General features: G+C 47.0%; 1 protein-coding gene across 2 annotated transcripts in view; it reads right to left on the bottom strand.

Annotated features, from left to right (window-relative positions):
• ECE1 (endothelin converting enzyme 1) overlaps positions 1–22591 on the bottom strand; it is a 198700-nt gene extending 176109 nt beyond the window's left edge. Inside the window, exon 1 of one of the 2 annotated variants that reach the window (XM_007491232.3) lies at positions 22299–22591. Coding sequence is in view for 1 of the 2 variants with exons in the window: in XM_007491231.2 (XP_007491293.1) it covers positions 22222–22224 (3 nt within the window). In the remaining variant the exon portion in view is untranslated. Of the gene's footprint in view, positions 1–22221 lie in introns of both variants that reach the window. The other variant, XM_007491231.2, reaches the window with a different exon arrangement.
• Between the last annotated feature and the right edge of the window lie 248 nt (positions 22592–22839).

Genomic DNA, 22839 nt, shown 5'->3' with positions numbered 1-22839 from the left:
GTCAGTTGTTTCTATTTCTTCATGACCCCAGTTGGGGTTTTCTCAACAAAGATACTGGAGGGCTTCGTCATTTCCTTTTCCATTTTACAAATGAGGAAACTGAGGCAAACAGGGTGACGTGACTTGCCTAGGGTCACACAGCTAGTCTGAGTGTCTGAGTATCTGAGACTGGGTTTGAACTCAGGTTTTCCTGACTCTATCTACTGTGTTACCCAGATGCCCCAAATAAACTGTGGTACGTGAACATAATAGAAATAATACTGTGCTGTAAGAAAAGTGAATGTGAAGACTATCAAGAATCTTGGAAAGATTCATAAGAATTGATGCAAAGTGAATTTAGCAGAACCAGGAAAATAAAATAAATAGAAAGAAAGAGACCATAACAAAATAAAATCTGATTTTTTTCTCTTCTCTAGTTTGAATGGATAATTTTTGAGGGGGGGGGGAAGAGGAGAAAATTTGGAAATGAATTTAATATAAAAACAAAAAATATCAATAAACAATTTTTCTAAAAGCGTATGAGAACCTAGATTTGAGGCCGAGCTCTACCATCGTTTTGCTTTGTGATTTAGGGCAAATTCCTGCTCTGGATTCCTGTCCTTTTTCATCTGGAATATGGGAATGATAATTACATTTGCATAGCTTTCCTCTCAAGAATGTTGAAAGCATGGCCCATAGGCACCTCAAACTCCACCAGTCTAAAATGAGCCACCATGGCTCAATGGATAGAGAGCTAAATCTGGAGATGGGAGAATCTGGCCTCAGATACTTCCCAGCTGTGTGACCCTCAACAAGTCACTCAACCCCCATTGCCTAGACCTGAGTGGAAATCTGGTCTCTGACACTGTGACCCTGGGCAAGTCACTGCTTACCTTCATTTCCTCGCCCATAAAAGGAGCTGGAAAAGGAAACAGCAAACTAGTCCAGTGTCTTTGCCAAGAAAACCCCAAATGGGGCCAGGAAAAGCCAGACAAGGTTGAAACAAATGAACAATAACAGAAATACCTATCAGAACAGGATTTGAACTTGGGTCTTACTTCCCAATCCATATCCTAGTTAGGACTCATTCCCAGAGAAGTCGCTTGTCCATGCTGAAGGCAATTCTCCAAGATGCATAAGAGTTAGGGGCACCTAGGCATCATGGCAGACAGAGCCTTGGACCTGGAGCCAGGAAGTCCCAAGTTCAAATCCTGGTTCTGACCATTATTAGCTGGGTGACTAGGTAAGTAACCTTCTTGACCCTCAGAATCTATATCTATATCTATAAATCTATATATCATCTATAAAATGGAGATAATAACCTGAGGATCACATGAGATAATGGCAAAGGATTTTCTAGAAACCTTAACAATATATGTTAACTATTTCTTCACCCAGGAGTTCCTCATATCAATAAAATCATGAAATCACAAACCCAGTTCTTATCCCGAGCAATTTTTTCATCATCTACCAATCATTTATCATGTCTTGTGCCACCTGTTGGGGGTACAAAGGCCAAAAAAAAAAAGAGAAAATACTCTTTATCCTCAAGGAGTTCACATTGCTTCTGGGGAAACAACTGGCATCTGCAATGGGGCAGATAATGCCTTCGAGCACTGTCCAAACAGGACCTGTTGTCTTCCTGGCCCCCATGACTTCCCAGTGTGTGGGGCACAGTGGCCCTGGAATGAAGAGATTCCCTGGTTCAAATCTCAGCCCTCAAAAGGACTTCCAGTGGTTTTGTCACCCTGGGCAAGTCATTGCCCCTCGTCTGAGCCTTGATTTCTCCTTCTACAAAATGGGAATAAACATGAGCTGCCTCACTGGGCTCTGCAAAGGAAAGTGGCTTGTACAATCCAGCTATGAAATGGGGATGCACAGATGGAGCTGCTTGGGGGATTCTGCTCTGTGTGTGTATGTGTAAATGGCCAGTTTTGCAGATGTCTCGATTCATCATAAAAAAGAACTTCAAAGACGTGGTCCCCAAGTAGCTTGGCCCAAGATTTTCCCTGTTCCCCAAATACACCAACGCACACATATACACACAAACACGCATGCACACAAGGACAAATATGCTCCCACAAACATATACATGCATAAACACACATACACAAACACAACATCCACATACAAAAATAAACACACACACAGAGTCCTGACGGCTGCTCTATTACCAAAGATCAAGGCTGGGCAGAGGGCTGAGGGCTGTGGCTCTGTTTCCTTTCTCTCTCCGTATTTTCCTTTGAAATATTTCAAAGTGAGAGAAGGGCAGGACCGGGCAGGACCCCTCCCTCCAGGGCCACGCTGAGAGGTCAGAGAAAAAGGAGCTGGAGGTCAGAGTGCTCGGCTCTCCTCTCCCCCCTCGGCCCCACCCCCCACGACCTCCATGACAGGGCTCTCATGGCTGAACAAGAAAGAAAGGCCCCCAAAAAGGGTCAGCTGGTGTTTGAGAGGCGGGTGGTCAGCAGGGAAGGAGCTCCTCCCTCACACAAGCTTCCAGGGTCTGCTCCCCTCTTTCTTCCAACTCTGGGCCTTCAAGTTCTCGAGATTGGGCAATATAGCACAAAAGAAGGCATGGGATTGGCATGAAGATGCGTGTGCTCGAATCCCAGTAACCATGGGCAATGGCACTTCTCTCTCTAAGCCTCAGTTTCCTGTTCTGTAAAATAAAGGGGGTTGGCTGCATGGTCTTTAAAGTTCCTTCCATCTCTGATGTTTTGTTTCCCCAGACCATCTGTGGGTGCCTTAGAAATCATCTAGTCCAGCCTCTCGTTAAAAATGGGGGGCATCGTTTGTTTTTGGGTCACATTCATGACTTAATTGATCCTTCCCCTACCTTGTTACTTAGTGAGCTGTCCCTTGTAACAAAGATTTAAAAAGAGGGGGAAAAAGATCAAGAAAGGAGCTCACTAACACATTAACCATGTCTGAGAACAAATGCAATATTTCATATCCAGAGTCCTCCATCTGAGCAAAGGAGTCAGGTCCATTTGTTCAGTTCTTCACTGTAACCAAGCTTGGTCACTATGATTACACAGCCTTCTGATCATTTCTTTCCTTCCTTCCTTCCTTCCTTCCTTCCTTCCTTCCTTCCTTCCTTCCTTCCTTCCTTCCTTCCTTCCTTCCTTCCTTCCTTCCTTCCTTCCTTCCTTCCTTCTTCCCTTCCTCTTTCCCACCTTCCCTCCACTCCTTCCTTCCTTCTTTCCCCCCCTTTTCCCCCTCCTTCCCTCCCTTCCTCTTTTCCTTTCTTCTGAGTAGTTTTCCCTATGGGGTGTCCTCATGAGCCTGCTCCCACTACTGCTGGGACTTGCTGTTTCTGCCCTAGGTCAATCCTCTGGCCCTTGGGCAACCAGGTGGCCTCCTGATCCCAGGGGCTCAACATGACACTGATGACCTTAGTGCAGACATCAGATCAGTTTAGCCCACTGCAGCTCAAGAGATCAGTCAGCTTCAGACTCCTGCTGGTATGTGCCTCCTGGCAGAGCCAAGCCCTTTATTTCCCACGCTCATCAGAGTTCTAAATTGAGAGCTAGAAACGAACTTAGAAGCCATTTGGTGTATCTAATGCAACCTCTTTAGTTTCTGAATGGAGAAACAGATACCCAAAGAGGGGAAGGTCACCAGGAAAAAAATTTGAACCCATGTCCTCGGAGTTCAACTGGACAATCCAAGGCAAGATCTCAGGTCTCCTGGCTCTCAGATCCTTCCTTCCTTCCTTCCTTCCTTCCTTCCTTCCTTCCTTCCTTCCTTCCTTCCTTCCTTCCTTCCTTCCTTCCTTCCTTCCTTCCTTCCTTCCTTCCTTCCTTCCTTCCTTCCTTCCTTCCTTCCTTCCTTCCTTCCTTCCTTCCTTCCTTCCTTCCTTCCTTCCTTCCTTCCTTCCTTCCTTCCTTCCTTCCTTCCTTCCTTCCTTCCTTCCTTCCTTCCTTCCTTCCTTCCTTCCTTCCCTCCCTCCCTCCCTCCCTCCCTCCCTCCTGACTCCCAGGCCTGGCATTCTATCCATTGAGCTACCTAGCTGCCCCTCAGACTTCTCCTCTTTCCACCCTGCCTTTATGAACTCTAACAGGATGTCTTCCTAACTATTTCTAAAGCCCCAAGTGAAGCCATTTTAGCAGATAGAGAAACATTTATGGGAAAGAGGCTCTGATGGCACCATACCATCCTGCTATAAACTGCTACCAAATAAACAGTAGCTAGGAGTCAAGGTAGGGTCTTGTCCTGCCCTACCCCCCACCCCACCCCCTCTCAGAACTGTCTTCTTCCCTGCAGGTTGGAAGGAGATATAAGACCAGAAATAAAGTCCTTCTTGCCATATGTTTCCTTCCCCCAGAAAACATTTTACTCCCAACCTTCTTCCTCTTTCCCAGTACTTAGTTCTGTGTTCTGGCACATAGTAGGGACTTGCTTTTCAAAAGAAGTCTCCAAACTGTTTTTCCCCAATATTATAGGGTCATAGGAATTGGAACTGAAAGGAATTTTAGAGACTAACTAGTCTAACCTAGACATTTTACAGATGAGAAAACCCAGAGAAGGTAAATTTGCCCAAGGTCACACAAGAATAGAGCCACAATTCCCATTTGGCTAGGTGGTGCAATGGTTAGAACACTGCACTTGAAGTCAAGAATCAGGAAGACCTTGGTTCCAATGCAGCCTCAGTTTCTTGCTATCTGTATGACCCTGGGCAAGTTGCTTACTCTCCATCTGCCTCAGTTTCCTCATCTATAACATGGGGATAATAATAGCATCTACCTCCCAGGGTGGTTGTGAAGATTAAATTTGTAAAGTGCTTTTCAAGCCTTCAAAGATTATGTAAAAGTTATTATTCTAACTTTTATTTTATTATATTCACTATGCTAGTATATTTCCATTATTATAAGTGATTTCTACTTCTGTGTTTCTGTCTCTCTCGTAGCTCCCGGTCGCTCCGGCTCCAGGACCAGGGTGCCAAGGTCACTGCTATTTAGCTATCGGGTAGCTCTCCCGCCCTTCAAGGGGCCGCCCTCCCAGGAGCAGTGAGTGGAATCGGATATTTGTGTTTGGAGGGGGAACGGAAATGCAGGCAGGGATGCTGGACAGCGGCCCGGGGTCCAGCGGCTCCAGAGCTCTGTAGAGCTTGCGTGGGATCCCGTGACTTGATACTCCCACAAGGCCATCCTCTGTGTGGCTTTGCCTAAGGATGGACCTCTTGGAGGTGGGGGTGGGCGGGTGGAAGGGGAGGTTCTTTCCCAAAGGCCTGAGTCCAGGCCCTCAGAGATTTGGGAGTGTGTTAGACAAAGGCCTTTCAGGTAACCTCAGAAAGAAACTTCCCTGGGCAGAGGCTAAGATGGACCTTGTGATTGCAGTTGCTGTTCAGTCATATCTGACTCTTTGTGGCCTTATGGACCATGCCATCCATGCAATTTTCTTGACAAAGACCCTGGAGTGACTTCCTATTTTTTTCTAGTAGATTAAGGCAAAGTGACTTGCCCAGGGTCACACAGCTAGTGTCTAAAGCTAGATCTGAATTCAGATCTTTCTGACTCCCCACCCAGCACTCTATCCCCTGAACTACCTAGCTGCCTCCTAAGACTGATCTATCTGGTCCTAAGTCTACCACACGCCCCCTCCATCTGGATGTCTTCCTCGCTTATCCCCCTTCTTTGAAGATACTCATTTGCCAGCCCAGAAGACCTCTAAGACCCCCCCAATTCTAAGTCTGGGATCCCAGGGCTGGAGGGGACCACAGGAACAAGGAATGTCAACACTGGGAGGGACCTCAGGGAGCACAAACCATGGAACTGGAGGTGTGACTCTTTGGCTAGGCTGAGAAATGGCAGCTCCCCTTCTCCCATCATTCCTGAGGGGCCCGGGGTCTGCGGTGTCCCCTACCCCCATTCCCCTGCTGCCCTGGGGCCCTTCGAGTGGGTGGCTGGGGAAGGATCTGTTTGCGGTGTGTGTGAGCATGGGCACTGGTCCCAAAAGGCGGGGAAGCACTGCTCCCTGGGGCCCCCTCCCTCCTGCTTTAGCTCTGCCAAGTGTTCAGGGAGGCAGCCAGTAGGAATAATATTATACTGTAAACACTGTAATGTTAATATTTACCTGTAATGTCAACATTGGCTTGAAGCCAGGAGACTTGCTCAGGGGAGAAGACCCCATGCTCTGGCGAGGTGTGTGTGCTTTTTCTCATGGGAGTGGTCGCCATGATGCTGCTCGGTCTGAAGCTGGGTTCCAGGGACTAGTCATGGTTCTACCACTAATTAGGTGTCTCCAGGCAAATTATGGCACATTGCTGGGACTCAGTTTCTCCATCCATAAAATAAGAGCCTTAGATCAGATGGTTTCTAAGGTCCCACAGACACAGCTCAGCAGACATGTCAAGGAGGAACAGGAAGTCAGGGGTGAGCAAGGGAATCCTCAGGGGTGGCAGGAAACTGAAGGGTGAGAGAAGGAATCAAGAAAATAGGGAATAGGAATAACTAGGAGGGATTAAGTCTGCCCTGGGCAGGGTAAGGGGAAAACAATTACAGCCAATCCAGGAAGGCTTCAAAGTGGTTGTTGTCCAGTCATTTTGTAGTTGGGTCTGACTCTTCATGACTCCATTTGAAGTTTTCTTAGCAAAGATCTTGGAGTGGTTTGCCATTTCCTTCTCCAGCTCAATTTACATATGAGGAAACTGAGGCAAACAGGGTGAAGTGACTTGCCAGGGTGGTACAGCTAGTAAATGTCTGAAGCTGGATGTAAAAATGAGACTTCCTGACACTAGAACCAGCATTGTATCGACTGTGTCACCTAACTACCCGAGTTTCAAAGAGGAGGCAGTATTTCAGAGCCATTTCCATTTTGTGTTCTAAATAGTATATTCTAAGATCTCTCTGAATAGACACTGAAACTGGCACCTGCCCTCTTCCATCTCTGATATTTCATGTTCTAATATTCTTCGTTTTAAGTTCCCTTCCAATGCTGACATTCTGTTTTCTAAGAGCCTCATCTTCCCAGTAGGGGTATCCTCTATTCTAGGTTCTCCCCTCATTTTGCTATTCTCTATTGGAAACTCTCTCCCAGCTCCAACATCCACTATTCTAAGCTCCTTTCCAGCCCTGACATCTGTTGTAAGATCTCTTCCAGTTCAGATATGCTGTATCCTAAGGTCCTTCCCAGATCTGACATTCTTTCTTCTAAGGACCTTTCAGCTCTGACATTCTCTGTTCTAATGTCTCTCCCAGCTCTGACAGTCTCTGTTCTAAGGTCTCTCCCACCTCTGACATTCTCTGTTCTAAGATCTCTCCCTGTTCTGACAGTCTCTGTTCTAAGGTCTCTCCCAGCTCTGACATTCTCTGTTCTAAGGTCTTTCCCACCTCTGACAGTCTCTGTTCTAAGGTCTCTCCCAGCTCTGACATTCTCTGTTCTAAGCTCTCTTCCAGCTCTGACATTCTCTGTTCTAAGGTCTCTCCCAGCTCTGACAGTCTCTGTTCTAAGGTCTCTCCCAGCTCTGACAGTCTCTGTTCTAAGGTCTCTACCAGCTCTGACATTCTCTGTTCTAAGGTCTCTCCCAGCTCTGACAGTCTCTGTTCTAAGGTCTCTCCCAGCTCTGACATTCTCTGTTCTAAGGTCTCTCCCAGCTCTGACATTCTAGGTTCTAAGGTCCTTCCCAGATCTGACATTCTTTGTTCTAAGGACCTTTCAGCTCTGACATTCTCTGTTCTAAGGTCTCTCCCAGCTCTGACAGTCTCTATTCTAAGGTCTCTCCCACCTCTGACACTCTCTGTTCTAAGGTCCCTCCCAGCTCTGACAGTCTCTGTTCTAAGGTCTCTCCCAGCTCTGACAGTCTCTGTTCTAAGGTCTCTCCCAGCTATGACATTCTCTGTTCTAAGGGCTCTCCCAGCTCTGACATTCTAGGTTCTAAGGTCCTTCCCAGATCTGACATTCTCTGTTCTAAGGTCCCTCCCAGCTCTGACATTCTCTGTTCTAAAGTCTCTCCCAGCTCTGACAGTCTCTATTCTAAGGTCTCTCCCACCTCTGACACTCTCTGTTCTAAGGTCCCTCCCAGCTCTGACATTCTCTGTTCTAAGGGCTCTCCCAGCTCTGACATTCTCTGTTCTAAGCTCTCTCCCAGCTCTGACATTCTCTGTTCTAAGGTCTCTCCCAGCTCTGACATTCTCTGTTCTAAGGTCCCTCCCAATTCTGATATTCTCTGTTCTAAGGTCTCTCCCAGCTCTGACATTCTCTGTTCTAAGGTCCCTCCCAATTCTGATATTCTCTGTTCTAAGCTCTCTCCCAGCTCTGACAGTCTCTGTTCTAAGGTCTCTCCCAGCTCTGACAGTCTCTGTTCTAAGGTCTCTCCCACCTCTGACACTCTCTGTTCTAAGGTCCCTCCCAGCTCTGACATTCTCTGTTCTAAGGGCTCTCCCAGCTCTGACATTCTCTGTTCTAAGGTCTCTCCCAGCTCTGACAGTCTCTATTCTAAGGTCTCTCCCACCTCTGACACTCTCTGTTCTAAGGTCCCTCCCAGCTCTGACAGTCTCTGTTCTAAGGTCTCTCCCAGCTCTGACATTCTCTGTTCTAAAGTCTCTCCCAGCTCTGACAGTCTCTATTCTAAGGTCTCTCCCACCTCTGACACTCTCTGTTCTAAGGTCCCTCCCAGCTCTGACATTCTCTGTTCTAAGGGCTCTCCCAGCTCTGACATTCTCTGTTCTAAGCTCTCTCCCAGCTCTGACATTCTCTGTTCTAAGGTCTCTCCCAGCTCTGACAGTCTCTATTCTAAGGTCTCTCCCACCTCTGACATTCTCTGTTCTAAGGTCTCTCCCAGCTCTGACATTCTCTGTTCTAAGGTCCCTCCCAATTCTGATATTCTCTGTTCTAAGGTCTCTCCCACCTCTGACATTCTCTGTTCTAAGGTCTCTCCCAGCTCTGACATTCTCTGTTCTAAGGTCTCTCCCAGCTCTGACATTCTCTGTTCTAAGGTCCCTCCCAATTCTGATATTCTCTGTTCTAAGCTCTCTCCCAGCTCTGACATTCTCTGTTCTAAGGTCTCTCCCAGCTCTGACAGACTCTGTTCTAAGGTCTCTATTAGCTCTGACATTCTCTGTTCTAAGGTCTCTCCCAGCTCTGACATTCCCTGTTCTAAGGTCTCTCTCAACTCTGACATTCTCTGTTCTAAGATTCCCCCAGAGCTCTGACATTCTGTGAATCTAAGAGGTGGGTTTCTGCTGCTTCATTCACCTCATTCCTCGTGGAGTGTTTCCTACCCAGTCCACAACTGATCCTGGCTCAGACTTAATCACAACTGACCACTGATAGGCAAGAATAATGCATGAAGAGAACAGTCGGCCTGATGAGTCTCCAGAGTCTTTATAAAATGCCCATTTACAAGCATGAGTTTTCCAGAAAGACAGAGTTTCTGCCCCCCTGGAGCTCATGAAGGAGAGCATTAGCTCACATTGCCATAGAGACATAGTTCAATCCCATTTCCAAAGAATCTCCTCACAACTCCCCTGTGACAGACAATAAGCAGAAGTGTCCTTGCCCCCATTTTACAGATGAGGAAACAATTTCAAAAAGAGGAAATGATTTGCTCGCATCACTCGCCCAGGCAGTGGAAGAGCAGTGATTCAAAGGCAGCCCTCCTCCCTCTCATCCAAGACACTCTCCAGACACTGAACTGTCTTCGATGAGAAACATACACGTGTGGCCGGACGCAGTTACAGCTCTGCAGACACGTCAGGAAGGAACGGGAAGTCAGGGGTGAGCAAAGGAATCCTCAGGGGTGGCAAGAAACTGAAGGGTGGGAGAAGGAATCAAGAAAATAGCAAATAAGGATGACTAGGAAGGATTTAAGTCTGCCCTGGGCACAGAAAGGGAGAAAAGACAATGGCAACCTAGGAAGACTTCAGAGTTGTTGATCAGTGATTTTTCAGTTGTGTCTGATTCTTCTGACCTCATTTAGGGTTTTCTTGGCAGAGATACTGAAGTGGTTTACCATTTCCTTCTCTAGCCCATTTTCTAGGTGAGGAAACTGAGGCAAAGAGGGTGAAGTGACTTGTCCAGGGTGACACAGCTAGTATCTGAGACTAGATGAGAAGATGAGGCTTCCTATCTCTAGAACCAGCATTCTATCCACTGTGTCACCTAACTACCCAAGCCTCAGAGATGAGGCGGTATTTCAAAGCCATTTACACAACAGAAAAATGGGCCGAGGAGCATTGGAAGGGGATCCAGCATCGAGAGCATCGAACCCGACTTTCTCATTTTACAAATGAGGGAATTGGAGCCTGGGGAAATGAAGCCCGAAGTGACACAGGAAATCTGGGCCAGAGCCCAGGTCTTTCACAGCACTCAAGATTTAAAGCATGTCCTGTTGGGAATCAAACAGCAACTAGTGGACCCCTCTGGGCAAGCAAGTAGCCGTTCCTTTGAAAGCAATTATGTTCTAGGGGCAGCTAGGTGGCACAGTGAATAGAGCGCCAGGCTGGAGTTGGGAGGACCTGGGTTCAAATCTAATCCCTGACACTTCCTGGCTGTGTGACCCTGGACAAGTCTCTTAATCCTGTTGGCTAGCCCTTGCCCTTCTGTCTTCAAATTGCTATGAAGAGGGGGATAAGCAGGACTTCAAATTTGGCCTTAGAAACTTCTTAGCTGTGTGACTATAGGCAAGTCACTTAACCCTGTTGCCTAGCCCTGGATGGAAGGTAAGGGCTTAAAAAAAAAGAATTGGTACAAAGACCAAAAAAGAAAGTGATCGTGTTTCTGTTGCCCACTCTCTCGCCCCTTCCCTATGCCAACCTTGCCAGGAGCACGACACTTCACAGGGCCCCCGTCGCTCACTGGGTGAAGATATGAGAACAGAGGAAATGATGAAAGGAAAAGGGAAGTAGAGAGGGCAGATCCTGGCACTTTGGGGGCACAGCTACACCCCTCCTCCCACTCCCAGACCCAGTTTCCACAGAATCCTGTGGCTTAGGCTCACCCACTGGTCATTTGCTTCTGTCACTGAGGCCGAACATCCATTTGGACTAGGGACAATAAAAGCACCTCCCATTGGTCCAAGCTTGATGGCCACAGAGCACCCCCTTCCAGCCCCCTCCCTCAGCTCCCCTCCTTGACTCAGGAGTCGTCTCCTCCAAGCAAGCCTCTCTGAGCCCGCTGCCCCCCTATTCACTTCACATGTGATCCTCTGGGTCACTCTGGTCACTATATACCCATTTCCCCCATAAGACTGTACACTAGGGATCAAGAGAGGGATAAAGATTATTGTAGCCGGGTGAGAAAATTCCTTCTTACCAAAGCAAGATGGTACCTTCTCTGCAAATGATGGTTGTAGAGAGCTGCCTAAAGCCCAGAGAAGTAGAGTGACTTGAACAGGGTCACACAGCCAGGATGTGCCCGAGGCAGGACTTGAATTTAGGTCTTTAGGCTGGCTCTATTCACTATACCATACTGCTTCTCTATGTTCGTTGTAAAAAGGGACCATATTGGGGGCAGTTGGATGGCTCGGTGGATGGAGAGCCAGGCACAGAGAGGGAAGATCCTGGGATCAAATCTGGCCTCATACCCTTCCTAGCTATGTGACCCTGGACAAGTCACTTAACCCCCATTGCCTAGTCCTTACTGCTTTTCTGCCTCGGAACCAATACACAGCATTGGTCCTAAGACAAAAGGTAAGGGTTTTAAGAAAAATAAAATAAGGGGGCAGCTGGGTTACTCAGTAGATTGAGAGTCAGGCCCAGAGATGGAAGGTCTTGGGTTCAAATCTGACCTCAGATACCTCCTAGCTGTGGATCCCTGGGTAGCAAGTCACTTAACCCCCATTGCCTAGCCCTTACCACTCTTCTGCCTTAGAACCTATAGACAGTATTGATTCTAAGATGGGAGGTGAGGGTTTAAAAAAATAAAATAAAATAAAAAGGACCATGTCCCGCTTAGATGTTTCAATCTTCTTCCCTGGATGTCTTCGGTGGCAAAGACTTGTGTGAAGAAAAAAAAAGCACAGGACAAAAAGTCAAGGTGATCTGGATTAGTATCCCAGCTCCAATAATAACTAGATGTGTGATCTGAGGCAAAAATCCCTGAGCCTCCATTTTCTTATCTGGAAAATGGGCAGAATACACAAAAATTGCCCTAGTGATTTTTTGATCTAGCCAAACAAATTCTGGGACACCAGGATAGTCTCATACTGGAGGAAAGAGGAATCTGAGGCAGGGCTTTCACCAGGGTGGGGGTGAGATATCCTAGGACTGCTCAGAGGATAGATAGATTCTGGGCTGGATCTCGAACAATAAGGATTTTTTAATAGAGGCTGGGATGGAGAGGGAGGCATAGGATCACTGGTCTAGGGCTGGAAGGGGCCTTTAGAAGTCTATGTGGTCATTTTATTTTATTTTTAATTAATTTAACTAATTAATTTAGAATATTTTTCCATGGTTACAGGATTCATGTTCTTTCCCTTCCCTCCTCCCTCCCTTCTCCCAGAGGCAACAAATAATTCCACTGTTTTTTTTTAAAACCCTCACCTTCTGTTTTAGAATCAATACTGGTTCCAAGGCAGAAGAGTAGTAAGGGCTAGGCAAAGGGGGTTAAGTGACTTGCCCAGGGTCACACAGCTGGGAAGTGTCTGAGGTCAGATCTGAACCCAGGACCTCCCACCTCTAGGCCTGGCTCTCAATTCACTGAGCTACCCAGCTACCTCCCACCCTGGGTTTTACATATATTATATGGTCATTTTACAGATGAAGAAACTGAGGGCAAGTAAGTCATCCAAGCTCACACAGGTAATAAGTGTCTGGGGCAGAACTTGAACTCAGGTCCTCTTTCTTTCCTGAGGATAGGGACCATATGAGCAAAGAGAGACAAAGGGAGACAGAAGGGGGGGGGGCATGGGGCACTCTCTCCAGGCAGAATCTCTGCTGGGGAGCCCCTGAGCCCCAGGCTTTTGCAGCTGGCTGCCCTGATTCTGCCGGGGAAACAAGGTATCCATGTTATTTAGAAAGTTTCCAAACAGAACAATTTGTCCATCTCTGGCTCTGCAGGGGAATATGAGTAAGCCGTGGAACCAACAAGTGGCCTTTGGCAGACCCTGCCTGAGAGGACACATCGCCTCCAACCACTGGCCCCTCTCCTCTGCCAGTTGGGCCAAGGTCCCCCCCTCCCGGCCCCCCCAGCCCCCTGGGGCTTCCCACGAGGCACCTGAAGCCCTGTGCCCCCCCCCCCCCCCCGAGACTGCTCTGTTCTCTCCCAGAGTTTCCTCCTTGTCCTAGACCTCGTACCCCGCTCTTAGGACGATCTCACTATCAGGGTGGCCCTGAGCTTAGCCAGGAGCCAAGCTGCGTGGGAAGGGAATCCTGGGAAACAGGAAGGCTGCCAGATTACACAATATCTAGTTGACTCCAGCAGAAGCTTCAGTAGCTCCCTAGTGCCTCTGGACCAAAGTCCAAAGCCAAGCAGGAGAGGCAATTGGGAATCTAGCTCCAACCTGCCTTCCTCCTTTTTGATATTGTTTTCCAGGCATACCTGATGCTTCCTGCCCCCATTTCTAGGGGTTTCTTGGCAAAGATGCTGGAGTGGTTTGCCATGTCCTTCTCCAGCTCATTTGAGGGATATGGGAAACTGAGGGGAACAGGGTGAAGTGACTTGTCCAGGGTCACACAGCTAGGAAGTTTCTAAGGCCAGATCTGAACTCAGGAAGCTGGGTCTGACTCCAGGCCAGGCATTCTTCCTACCTTCTGTCATACTATTCTGTGCCCTGTATTCTACAGTCTAGACAACTATAGAACTCATCTCCCCTGTCCTAACCTGCCTGTTCCTACCTGACACTATATTCTCCCACCTCCATGCCTTTGCTTGCTCTAGAACTCAGGTCTGTGGCTTGGGAGGTCTTAGTCAAGAAGGGGGCAGTGCATCCAAAACAGCTGCACTGGACCTGAACGGGTGTCTACACTAAACACTTCCCAGATTTGTGAATAAGTGAGAAACATCACTTAAACCTGGTTGACGCTTAAGTTTCTTCATCTGTAAAGTAGGGCTAAGGACCAGATCTGTGATCTCACTGGGAGAGAGAAATCCCAAAGAAGGCTCCCTCTGCCAAAGTAAGTACAACTTAGAAAGAGTCACTAAGAGGTAAGTGTCTTGCCCAGTGCCAGTCAGAAGCAGGATTAGAACCCAGGTCCTCCTGTATTTCTTATAAATGGAGATAACAATTCTTTAAAAAAAAAAACACCTTTATCTTCTTAGAATTGATACTAAGGAAGAGCCAAGCAATAGAAGTTAAGTGACTTACCCAGGATCCCAAAGCTAGGAAGTATCTGAGACAAGATTCACACCCAGGTCCTTCACACTATCCACTGAGCCATTTAGCTGCCCCTAGATAACAATTCTTACTTACACCCTGCACCTCCCAGACCTGGAAGGTGTTCTCAAACCTGTAGGTGTTATGTAAGTACAGAGAAGGCAGCAGGGAAGAGTGGGAAGACCAGCAGACCTGGGTTCAAATCTCAACTCGACATCTACCAGCTTTGTGAGTCTGCGGGATCCCTGCCTCTTTGAGTGTTTCTTCATCTGTCCCATGTGGAAAGATAAACTTCCAGGGTTATAGAGTCCTGGTTCTAAAGGTGGAAGAGACCTCAGAGCCCATCTAGTCCATTTTACTCTCTCATTTTATTTTATTTTATTTTATTTTTCTTAAACCCTCACCTTCAGTCTTAGAATCAAAACTCTGTATTGGTTCCAAGGCAGAAGAGTGGTAAGGAGTAGGCAATGGGGGTTCAGTGACTTGATCAGGGTCACACAGCCAGGAAGTGCCTGAGGCCAGATTTGAACCCAGGACCTACAGTCTCTAGGCCTGGCTCTCCATCCACTAAGCTATCCAGCTGCTCCCTCTCATTTCCTTTTTAAGAAAACAGAAGCCAAGGATAGGGAACAACTTGTCCAGGGTCCCAAAGAGAGTAAGGAGATCAAGGATAAGATCCCTTGATACCTAAACTAAGGCTCTATCCACTATACCCAATGGCCTCCTGGCTGTGAGACACTATGTGGTACCATAGTGCATTGAGCTCTGGACCTGTGGTCAGTAAGTCCTGAGTTCAAATCCTTAGACACTGACTAACTCTGTGGCCCTTGTCACTCAACCTCTGTCTGCCTCAATTTGCTCAAATGTAAAATGGGGATAATAGTTGTTGGGAGGGTTAAATGATATAATATTTGTAAAGCACTTACTATGTGCCTGGCACATAGTAGGTACTATTTAAATATGGTGGTGGTTTTTCAGTTTTTCCAGCTGTGCCCAACTCTTCATGACCTCATTTGGGTTTTATTTTGGAAAAGATACAGGAGTATCCTTTACCTCTGAATAGTCACAGCACCATTGGGAAAGTCCACTAGACTTGTAGTTAGAAAAAACTGATGCCAGTCACACTTTGGAAACTGTATGGCCTTGGGTAAGTCACTTCTTTTTTCTATAAAGTGGGAAAACAATAACTCCCTTAAATTAGTGAACTCTATGTAATGGGTTACTTTTTAAAAATATGTAAAATCCAATCTTTCCTGCTAAACCATAAACTTCAACAGGGCAGGGACTGTATCGTTCTTCTCTCCTTTCCTTCTAACTTCCACTGCCTTCAGGGCTCAGTATTGTACTGGCTAAGAGACAGAAAGGAGGATCAGTGGAATAGCCTTGGGACAAGTGACCTCAGCAAGACAGTCTATGACAAGCCCAAAGATCCCAGCTTTGGGGACAAAAATCCACTATTTGACAAGACCTGTACAAAATGAGTGACTAATAGATGTCTGTTAAGGGGTTCTCAAAGCATTCCCTTCCCCCTTTTCCATGCTATTCAAACTCCGTTCAATGATTTGCCATTTCCTTCTCCAGCTCATTTTACAGAAGAGGAAATTGAGGCAAACAGGGTTAATTAGCTTGCCCAGGGTCAAACAGCTAATAAGTGTCTACAGCCAGATTTTAACTCTGGTCTTCCTGACTCTAGGCTTGGCATGTGCTACCTAGCTCCTAGTTATTATTAAGGAACTACTGTAGTACAAAGTACTATATATTTAAATCACTAGAGAACTAATGGTTTATGCTAGATCTACGTCTGTGTGACCTTAGACAAGTCCTTTATCCATTCTGAGGTGTTGTATAAGATAATTATATAACAACCACACCGAAAAAGGAGAAACATATGAATGTAAGGAATTATTCTTACTCAGCACCCCACATTGGGGATTTCAACCTATTTGAGTTGGCCAAGTGACATAAAGGGAAGAGAGTTGGGCTCGAACCCAGCTCCAGCACTGACTAGCTGTGTGACTCTGGATAAGTCTCTTAATTATCTGAACCTCAGTTTCCCCATCTGTTCAATGAGGAGGTTTGTCTGTATGGCCTCAAAGGTTCCTTCCAGGTCAAAATCCAAGAATCCTATAGATGGTGGCGCCATCTTCCCAAGAAGGGTTAATGGCCCCAGTCTAGGGAATCAGGGAACATTGGCTACATCTAGAGGGTAGCTGGGAAACGGAATGTGAACTCTCTGGGAACACGTCATGGAGAAGAACCCTGAGGGACTGAGGAAACTTGGCTGAGCAGGCGGGGGAAGAACATGGCTTTGTTTGGATGGGGCTTAAATCCACCCCCCCATCATCCCCTCCTGTCCTGTCCCACTCCCAGAGAGGGAGACGCCTTCAGAACACAGGCTGAAGAGTCTTGATATCAACAGTGTAGAGTTACCAGATCTTGGGAGGATCGCCACTTATGTCAGGGCTAAAGAATAGGGACTGGCTCAGGAACCCTCTGCCCCTCTGGGTGTCAACAATTCACACCATTAGCTGACCTAGTTTCTTCTGAATCTCATTTCCACACTCTTCAGCCTGGCCTTCAGAGAGTTCTAACAGGCGTAGCCAGCCTGATCTCTTGCTGCTCTTTACACAACTGACATTCTGAGCAAACTCACCATTCCCCAGATATACCCTGCAATTTCCCACCACCATACATTTGCCTAAGCTGTTCCCCAGGTCTGAAATAAACACGCATATTCTGCCTCACAATATCTTTTGTTATTGTTGTTGTTGTTCAGGCATGTCTGACTCTATGTGACCTCATCTGGGGTTTTCCTGGAGTGTTTTGCCACTTCTTTCTCTGGGTCATTTTACAGATGAGGAAACTGAGGCAAACAAGGTTCAGTGACTTGTCCAGAGTTACACAGCTAGTAAGATTCTGAGACTGGATTAGAATTCAGGAGGATGAGTCTTTCTAACTCCAGATCCAGCACTCTATTGACTGCACTGTGGCTGCCTACAAAATCTAACACATGCCTAAATGGCTAGTTCAAATGTCACCTGCTCCATGAAGCTCTACCTGATATATATGCCCCAGAAGTAAGCTCCTCTGCTTCGTTTAAAAACAAAAACAAAACCCTCACCTTCCATCTTAGAATAAAAACTGTATATGGGTTCCAAGACAGAACAGTAAGGGCTAGACAATGGGGGTTAAGTGACTTATCCAGGGTCACATGGTTAAGAAGTGTCTGAATCTAGATTTGAACCCAGGACCTCCTCTCTCTAGGACTGGCTCTCTATCCACTGATCCACCCAGCTGCCCCCAGTTCCTCTGCTTCTTAATAACCACAGAAGTAATGGGGAAATCCACTTGGCTTGTAGTCAGAAAAAGTTTATTCTAGTCTCAGCTTGAATACTTACAAGCTGTATGGAAATCAGTAAATGATTTCCCTTTTCCATAAGATGGGGATAATAATAACTTCCTTAAATTACTCAGCTATATGTAATAGGTTGATTAAAAAAAAAAAAAACTCCTACCTTCCATCTTGGAATAAATACTATGTATTGGTTCCAAGGCAGAAGAGTAGTAAGGGCTAGGCAATGGGGGTTAAGTGACTTGCCCAGGGTCACACAGCTGGGAAGTGTCTGAGAGCAGATCTGAACCCAGGACCTCCCATCTCTAGGCCTGGCTCTCAATCCACTGAGCTACCCAGCTGTCCCTGGTTGATTTTTTTAAATTTAAAATTAAAGAAAAAATTTTGTAATCCTAACCTCTTGTCTTGGAATCAATACTGAGTATTGGTTCCAAAGCAGAAGAGTGGTAATTAAGCACTTGGAGTTAAGTAACTTGCCTTGGCACATAGCCAGGAAGTGTCTGAGGCCAGATTTGAACCCATACCTCCCATCTCTAGACCTGTTTTTCTATACACTGAGCCACCAAGCTGTCCCTGATTTTTTTAAAAACAGAAACCCAACCTCTCCTATTAGAGTGGGACTATGCCATTATTCCCTCTAATTTCCACTTTGTTCAGGACTTGTGCAAAATGATTAGCTAATAGATGTTTGTTAAATGGTTCTCAAAGTCTAATCTTCCCCCTTTTCCATGATAGTCAAACTTCATTCAACAGTCAAGGAGCAAGATTTGGTACTAAGTAGAATTTCTCAATTAGAATTCAGAGTTAACAAAATCTCAGAAAGGGGACCTCAAAGGCCAGCTAGTCTAATCTATACTTGAAAACAAATCTCTTTGAGAAGACATCCAATAAGTGTCCTCTGGTTGGAAACTTGCTTGTAAACTTCCATAGAAGGGGAAGTCCTCACCTCCCTGGAAGTAGCCCAGGATCATCTCCAGTTGTTACCAGACCTTACCAACTGCCCTGCTGCAGAACCCTCCAGACCACAAGACCTTTCCATCTGCCCTGCTGCAGAACCCTCCTCTATCAGTCCATTACTTCAATTCAAATGTGAATTTGAAAGAAAACTTCTTTCCTTATGTGAAACCTAAAACTGCCTCCGGCAACCTCCATCCATTGTTCATTCTCATCTCTGGACCAAAGCAGAACAAATCTAATTGAGGGATGATGAGTGTTAGTAATAACAGCAGCAACATGTTGTCCTGGAAAAACCTCTGGATTTGGGGACTACGAGGCTCCCATAGGCTGATCGTTCTTGAGCTAGAAGGGACACTGGAGGCCATCCATTTCAACCCTTTTATTTTCCAGATGAGGAAACTGAAACTTGGAGAGGCTGAGAAACACCCAAGGTCACACAGATAATAAGTGACAACAGATGGATTTGAACTTATGTCCTCTGAATCCAAACCTGTCACTCTTGCCACTGTGGGTTACCACGTTGCCTTTCCTGGCAAGGCCTGGAGAACATCTGGGTCTGAATCCAGGTTCTGACCCTTAGCAGCTGTGTAATTGTAAGGCCAGTAGCTTCTCTGCTCTGGGCCTCAGTTTCCTCACCTGTAAAATGTGAGGATCATACTAGATAATGCACTCACTCAATTCATCCAGCAAACTCAGTTCCAGGATCTAAGGCTCTCCATGTGAGCCACAGGTTAAAGAGGACCCTGTTCATGTGAAGAATCAGCTGTCCATTTGTAAACTCCCCTGGGGTCTTTCTTTACAAAAATTCTGTGAGAAATTGACAGATTCTAGGAGAAGAAAATCAATAACCAAAATCTAGAAGGATAAACTCCTTGCCCATGATCATACAGCTAATAATGGCATACCACAGCTGAGATTGGAAGTCTTCTTCCCCGGTGTTTTTAAGAAAAGATGGCTAGCTTTCTGGAATGATTTGAAGCTAGACTTGCAAACCAGCAAGGAGGCACTCTACAGATTAAATGACTTCTTGGAGTTATCCTCCCCTCAATGTACTGTAACCTTAATGTGAGTTCAAATGCATGGAGAGTGAGCTCCCTGTCCATGGTGGTATTTGAGCTAAGACGGGGAGCCCACCTGCGTCAGAGATGCTGTAAAGGGGATTCCTGCAATGGGTGAGTGAGTAGCTGGCTTAGATGACCTCAGAGGCCCCTTCCAGCTCCAAAAGTTGGCAATAAAAAATATCATGTCTGGGGAGACACAGCATAAATGGAAAATTGAGTGGGAGACATACTTGTCACCAAATGCTATAGAAATGAGGAGGAATCCATTGGCAAGGAGGCTATCAAAGAAAAGAAGAAATCTAATACGGAGCTACCCTTATTACAGGATCATTGCTTCATTTTTAGAGTCATTCAGGGTTCCTCTTCTCTAGAGGAAGTAAGAGGGCAGAATGTCAGAGCTGGGAGGGACCTAAGAAGCCAGAATGTCAGAGCAAGGAGGTGCCTAGTCTCATCCCCTTGTTTATTGATGAAGAAACTAGAGTTCTAGAGAAAAGTAAATTGCTCAAGATCTCTCTTACCTACACAAAACAACTTCAAGCAGCTAAAAAGTGATAACCAGCAGCTTGGCTGGGACTTAGATGATCCCATTCCTCTCAGCCACCTAGTACCCTAACAATAGTCTCTGCCAAAACTCTGACCTTCAAGCAAACCTGAGTACTTGTCCCCATTTCACAGAGCAGAAAAACTGAGGGTCAGAGAAGGACTTTTCCAAGATCAGCAGAACAATGATAGTACCTAACCTAGACCCCATCCATCCAGTCACCAATACATAACAAGTTTTAAATTGGTTATTGCTAAGAAGCAAGAAAGGATATTAAAAGGACCAGAGGACGGGGTCCTATTCCCAGATCAACAACTTACTAGCCTAAGGAAATTAGACAGATCATTTAGATTCTCTGACCATCTTTCCACTAGGTAGTATGGCTGAATAGATAAAGGTCTCAGAGACAAGAAGGCCTGAATTCAAATCCCACTTTTGACACTAGTTATGTGACCATATTCTTTATCTGTAAAATAGGCATAATAATGCCTTCAGTACCTCCATTACAGGATGACTGAGAGGATCAAATGAGATAATATCAAGACCTTTCTAAATGTAAAATTGATATAGAAGTATCAGTTATTGTTATTTCATTTTTAAACAAGAAAGACTTGGGAGAAATCATCTCAAGGGTCTTTTTCCATCTCCAACATTCTATGTTCACAGGATCCCCCCTGCTTGGGCCTTCTGTGATGCTGTATGCAGTGTGGAGGACTTCAGGGGATCCGCCCCTCTACCTTGGGTCTAGGAAGCAGACACTTAGATGCCCAGCTTGGTCTGTCCCCTTTCTCATAAGGTCTGGGCAAGCTTGGGCAGCTACCAGGAACCTGAGTGGGCAAGGAGAAGAATGGAGGCTAGAAATAACTTCCAACTCTGGGTTGCCTTCCCTCATATATAACTCTGGAACCTTCCCCAGAAACTGTGGGGGCTGGTTCAGAGACACCCAAAAAAATCCCACTCCTCTGGCTCCTCCAAGAATTTATACTCCGTCCCTTCTGTTCCTGTCCTTCCTTTCAAACCTTTTTCTGGGCCTCTTCTTCCCTTTCTCCTTCATTCTCTTCTGTCCCCTTCTCCCTTGAAGAGTTTAAGCCCTCAGCTCCTTTCCTTCCTCCTTCTGTACCTTTTTCTGCCCTTCCCACAATACCCAATTTTGTCTCCTCCTCAGCTTTCTCCTATTTTCTCCCCTGATCTCTTCTTTCCCTCCCAAATGAAAGCTTTTCTCTCCTTCCTCCCTCCATCTTCTTGATTTCTCTGCTCTGTCCCCTTCCCCCCACCATTCCTAGTCTCCTCCCCAAGTCTCAAGGGTCTTGCCTCCCCTTGCTGGAATCTGAGACCACCTTTCCCCAGCTGCCTAAATCACGATTCCCTTTGTGAACATAAAAAACTTAGGGTGCCTAAGTGGGGTGGGAGGAGATTCCATTTCCAATGAGCTGAAGGCTCCCTCATTTTCCCACTCTGGCTCCAACAACCCAGAACCAGAACTGTTTGAACCGAACTAAACCCTAACCAGTCACTCTGAAATTCTCTGACCCTAATCAAAACAAACCCTGAAATTTTGCTCTGAAGAGATCCTGACCCCAGCGCTAGAACCCTGAGTCCCAACGCAATTGGAAGACTCAAAAACCCGAGCTCAATCGCGCCCCTCCAACCCTGGAACTAAAACTAACTCTGCAAACTGGAACCCTCACAACTGAGCCCAAGATCAGCTGTTATGAGACCCTACGAACAAATCCAACCCGGCTCTAGCATGCTAAAATCGAATGCTTAACGGGCTGTTTGGAACGCTGATAACGAATCCAAACGGAGCGCTCAGGAACACTGAAATGAACCCAACTCTGCAAATCTGGAACGCACAAATCGAACCCAATCTCGCAACTTTGGCTCGCAGCAATCGAACCCAACCCCGCAGCTGCGAAAGGTTGAAATGGAACCCCACTCCGGAACGCAGTGCTCAGAATCTCCACTAGCCACTCTAGAATGCCCCGAAGTCAGCTCGCCCCGACCACAGGGATTCACCCCGAGCTGCTCAGCTAGGTTCAGGCCCGCCCTACGCCCGCCCAGGGGGCTCTGCCCTTACCATAGCTCTGCTCCTGACAGCTTTCCCCGGCCCTACTCTCCCTCTCCGCCCCGCCGGAGGGATCGGGGATGGCTCACCCTGCGCGGAGCGGCGCTGGAGCCGGGAGCCGGAGCTGGAGCTGGAACTGAAGCTGGAGAGCGATTGGGAGCTCCAGACCAAGCACTAGTGGGAGCTGGAGCCGGAACCCGAGCGCGATCGGGAGCGCAACACTGAACGAGAGCGGGAGCAGGAGCAGGAGTAGGAGCTCGAGCAGGAGCAGGGGTAGGGGAAAGGGTAGGGGACTGGGCGCTGGGCGCTCTGCCTCCCCCTTTAGCAGAGCAGCGCGCTTCCCCCGGAGCAGGCAGCCTGAGAGGGGCGGAGCCGGCCAGCGGGCCTATGGCCAAGCGGTGGGGGGCCGGCCAGGAGCCGAACGGCCAATCATCGAGCCTGTGGGATGGACTTCCTCACCCCAGCCCTTAACCCTTTCGTGGTGACCTCTCGGGGAGAGGGGGGTGGCGCGGCAGCGGAGGTGGAGAGGGAGGGGGGCCCCTGAGGCTGGGGAAACTAGGTGTGCGAGGCCCAGCTGCTACCAGGCCCAGCCTGGGGAGCTCGCGGCCATCGGCCTCCCAGGCCAGAAAG

The sequence above is a fragment of the Monodelphis domestica genome, chromosome 4 (genome assembly GCF_027887165.1).
Source record: "Monodelphis domestica isolate mMonDom1 chromosome 4, mMonDom1.pri, whole genome shotgun sequence".
NCBI lineage: Eukaryota > Metazoa > Chordata > Mammalia > Didelphimorphia > Didelphidae > Monodelphis > Monodelphis domestica.
This window is presented reverse-complemented; position numbering and strand designations above follow the sequence as displayed.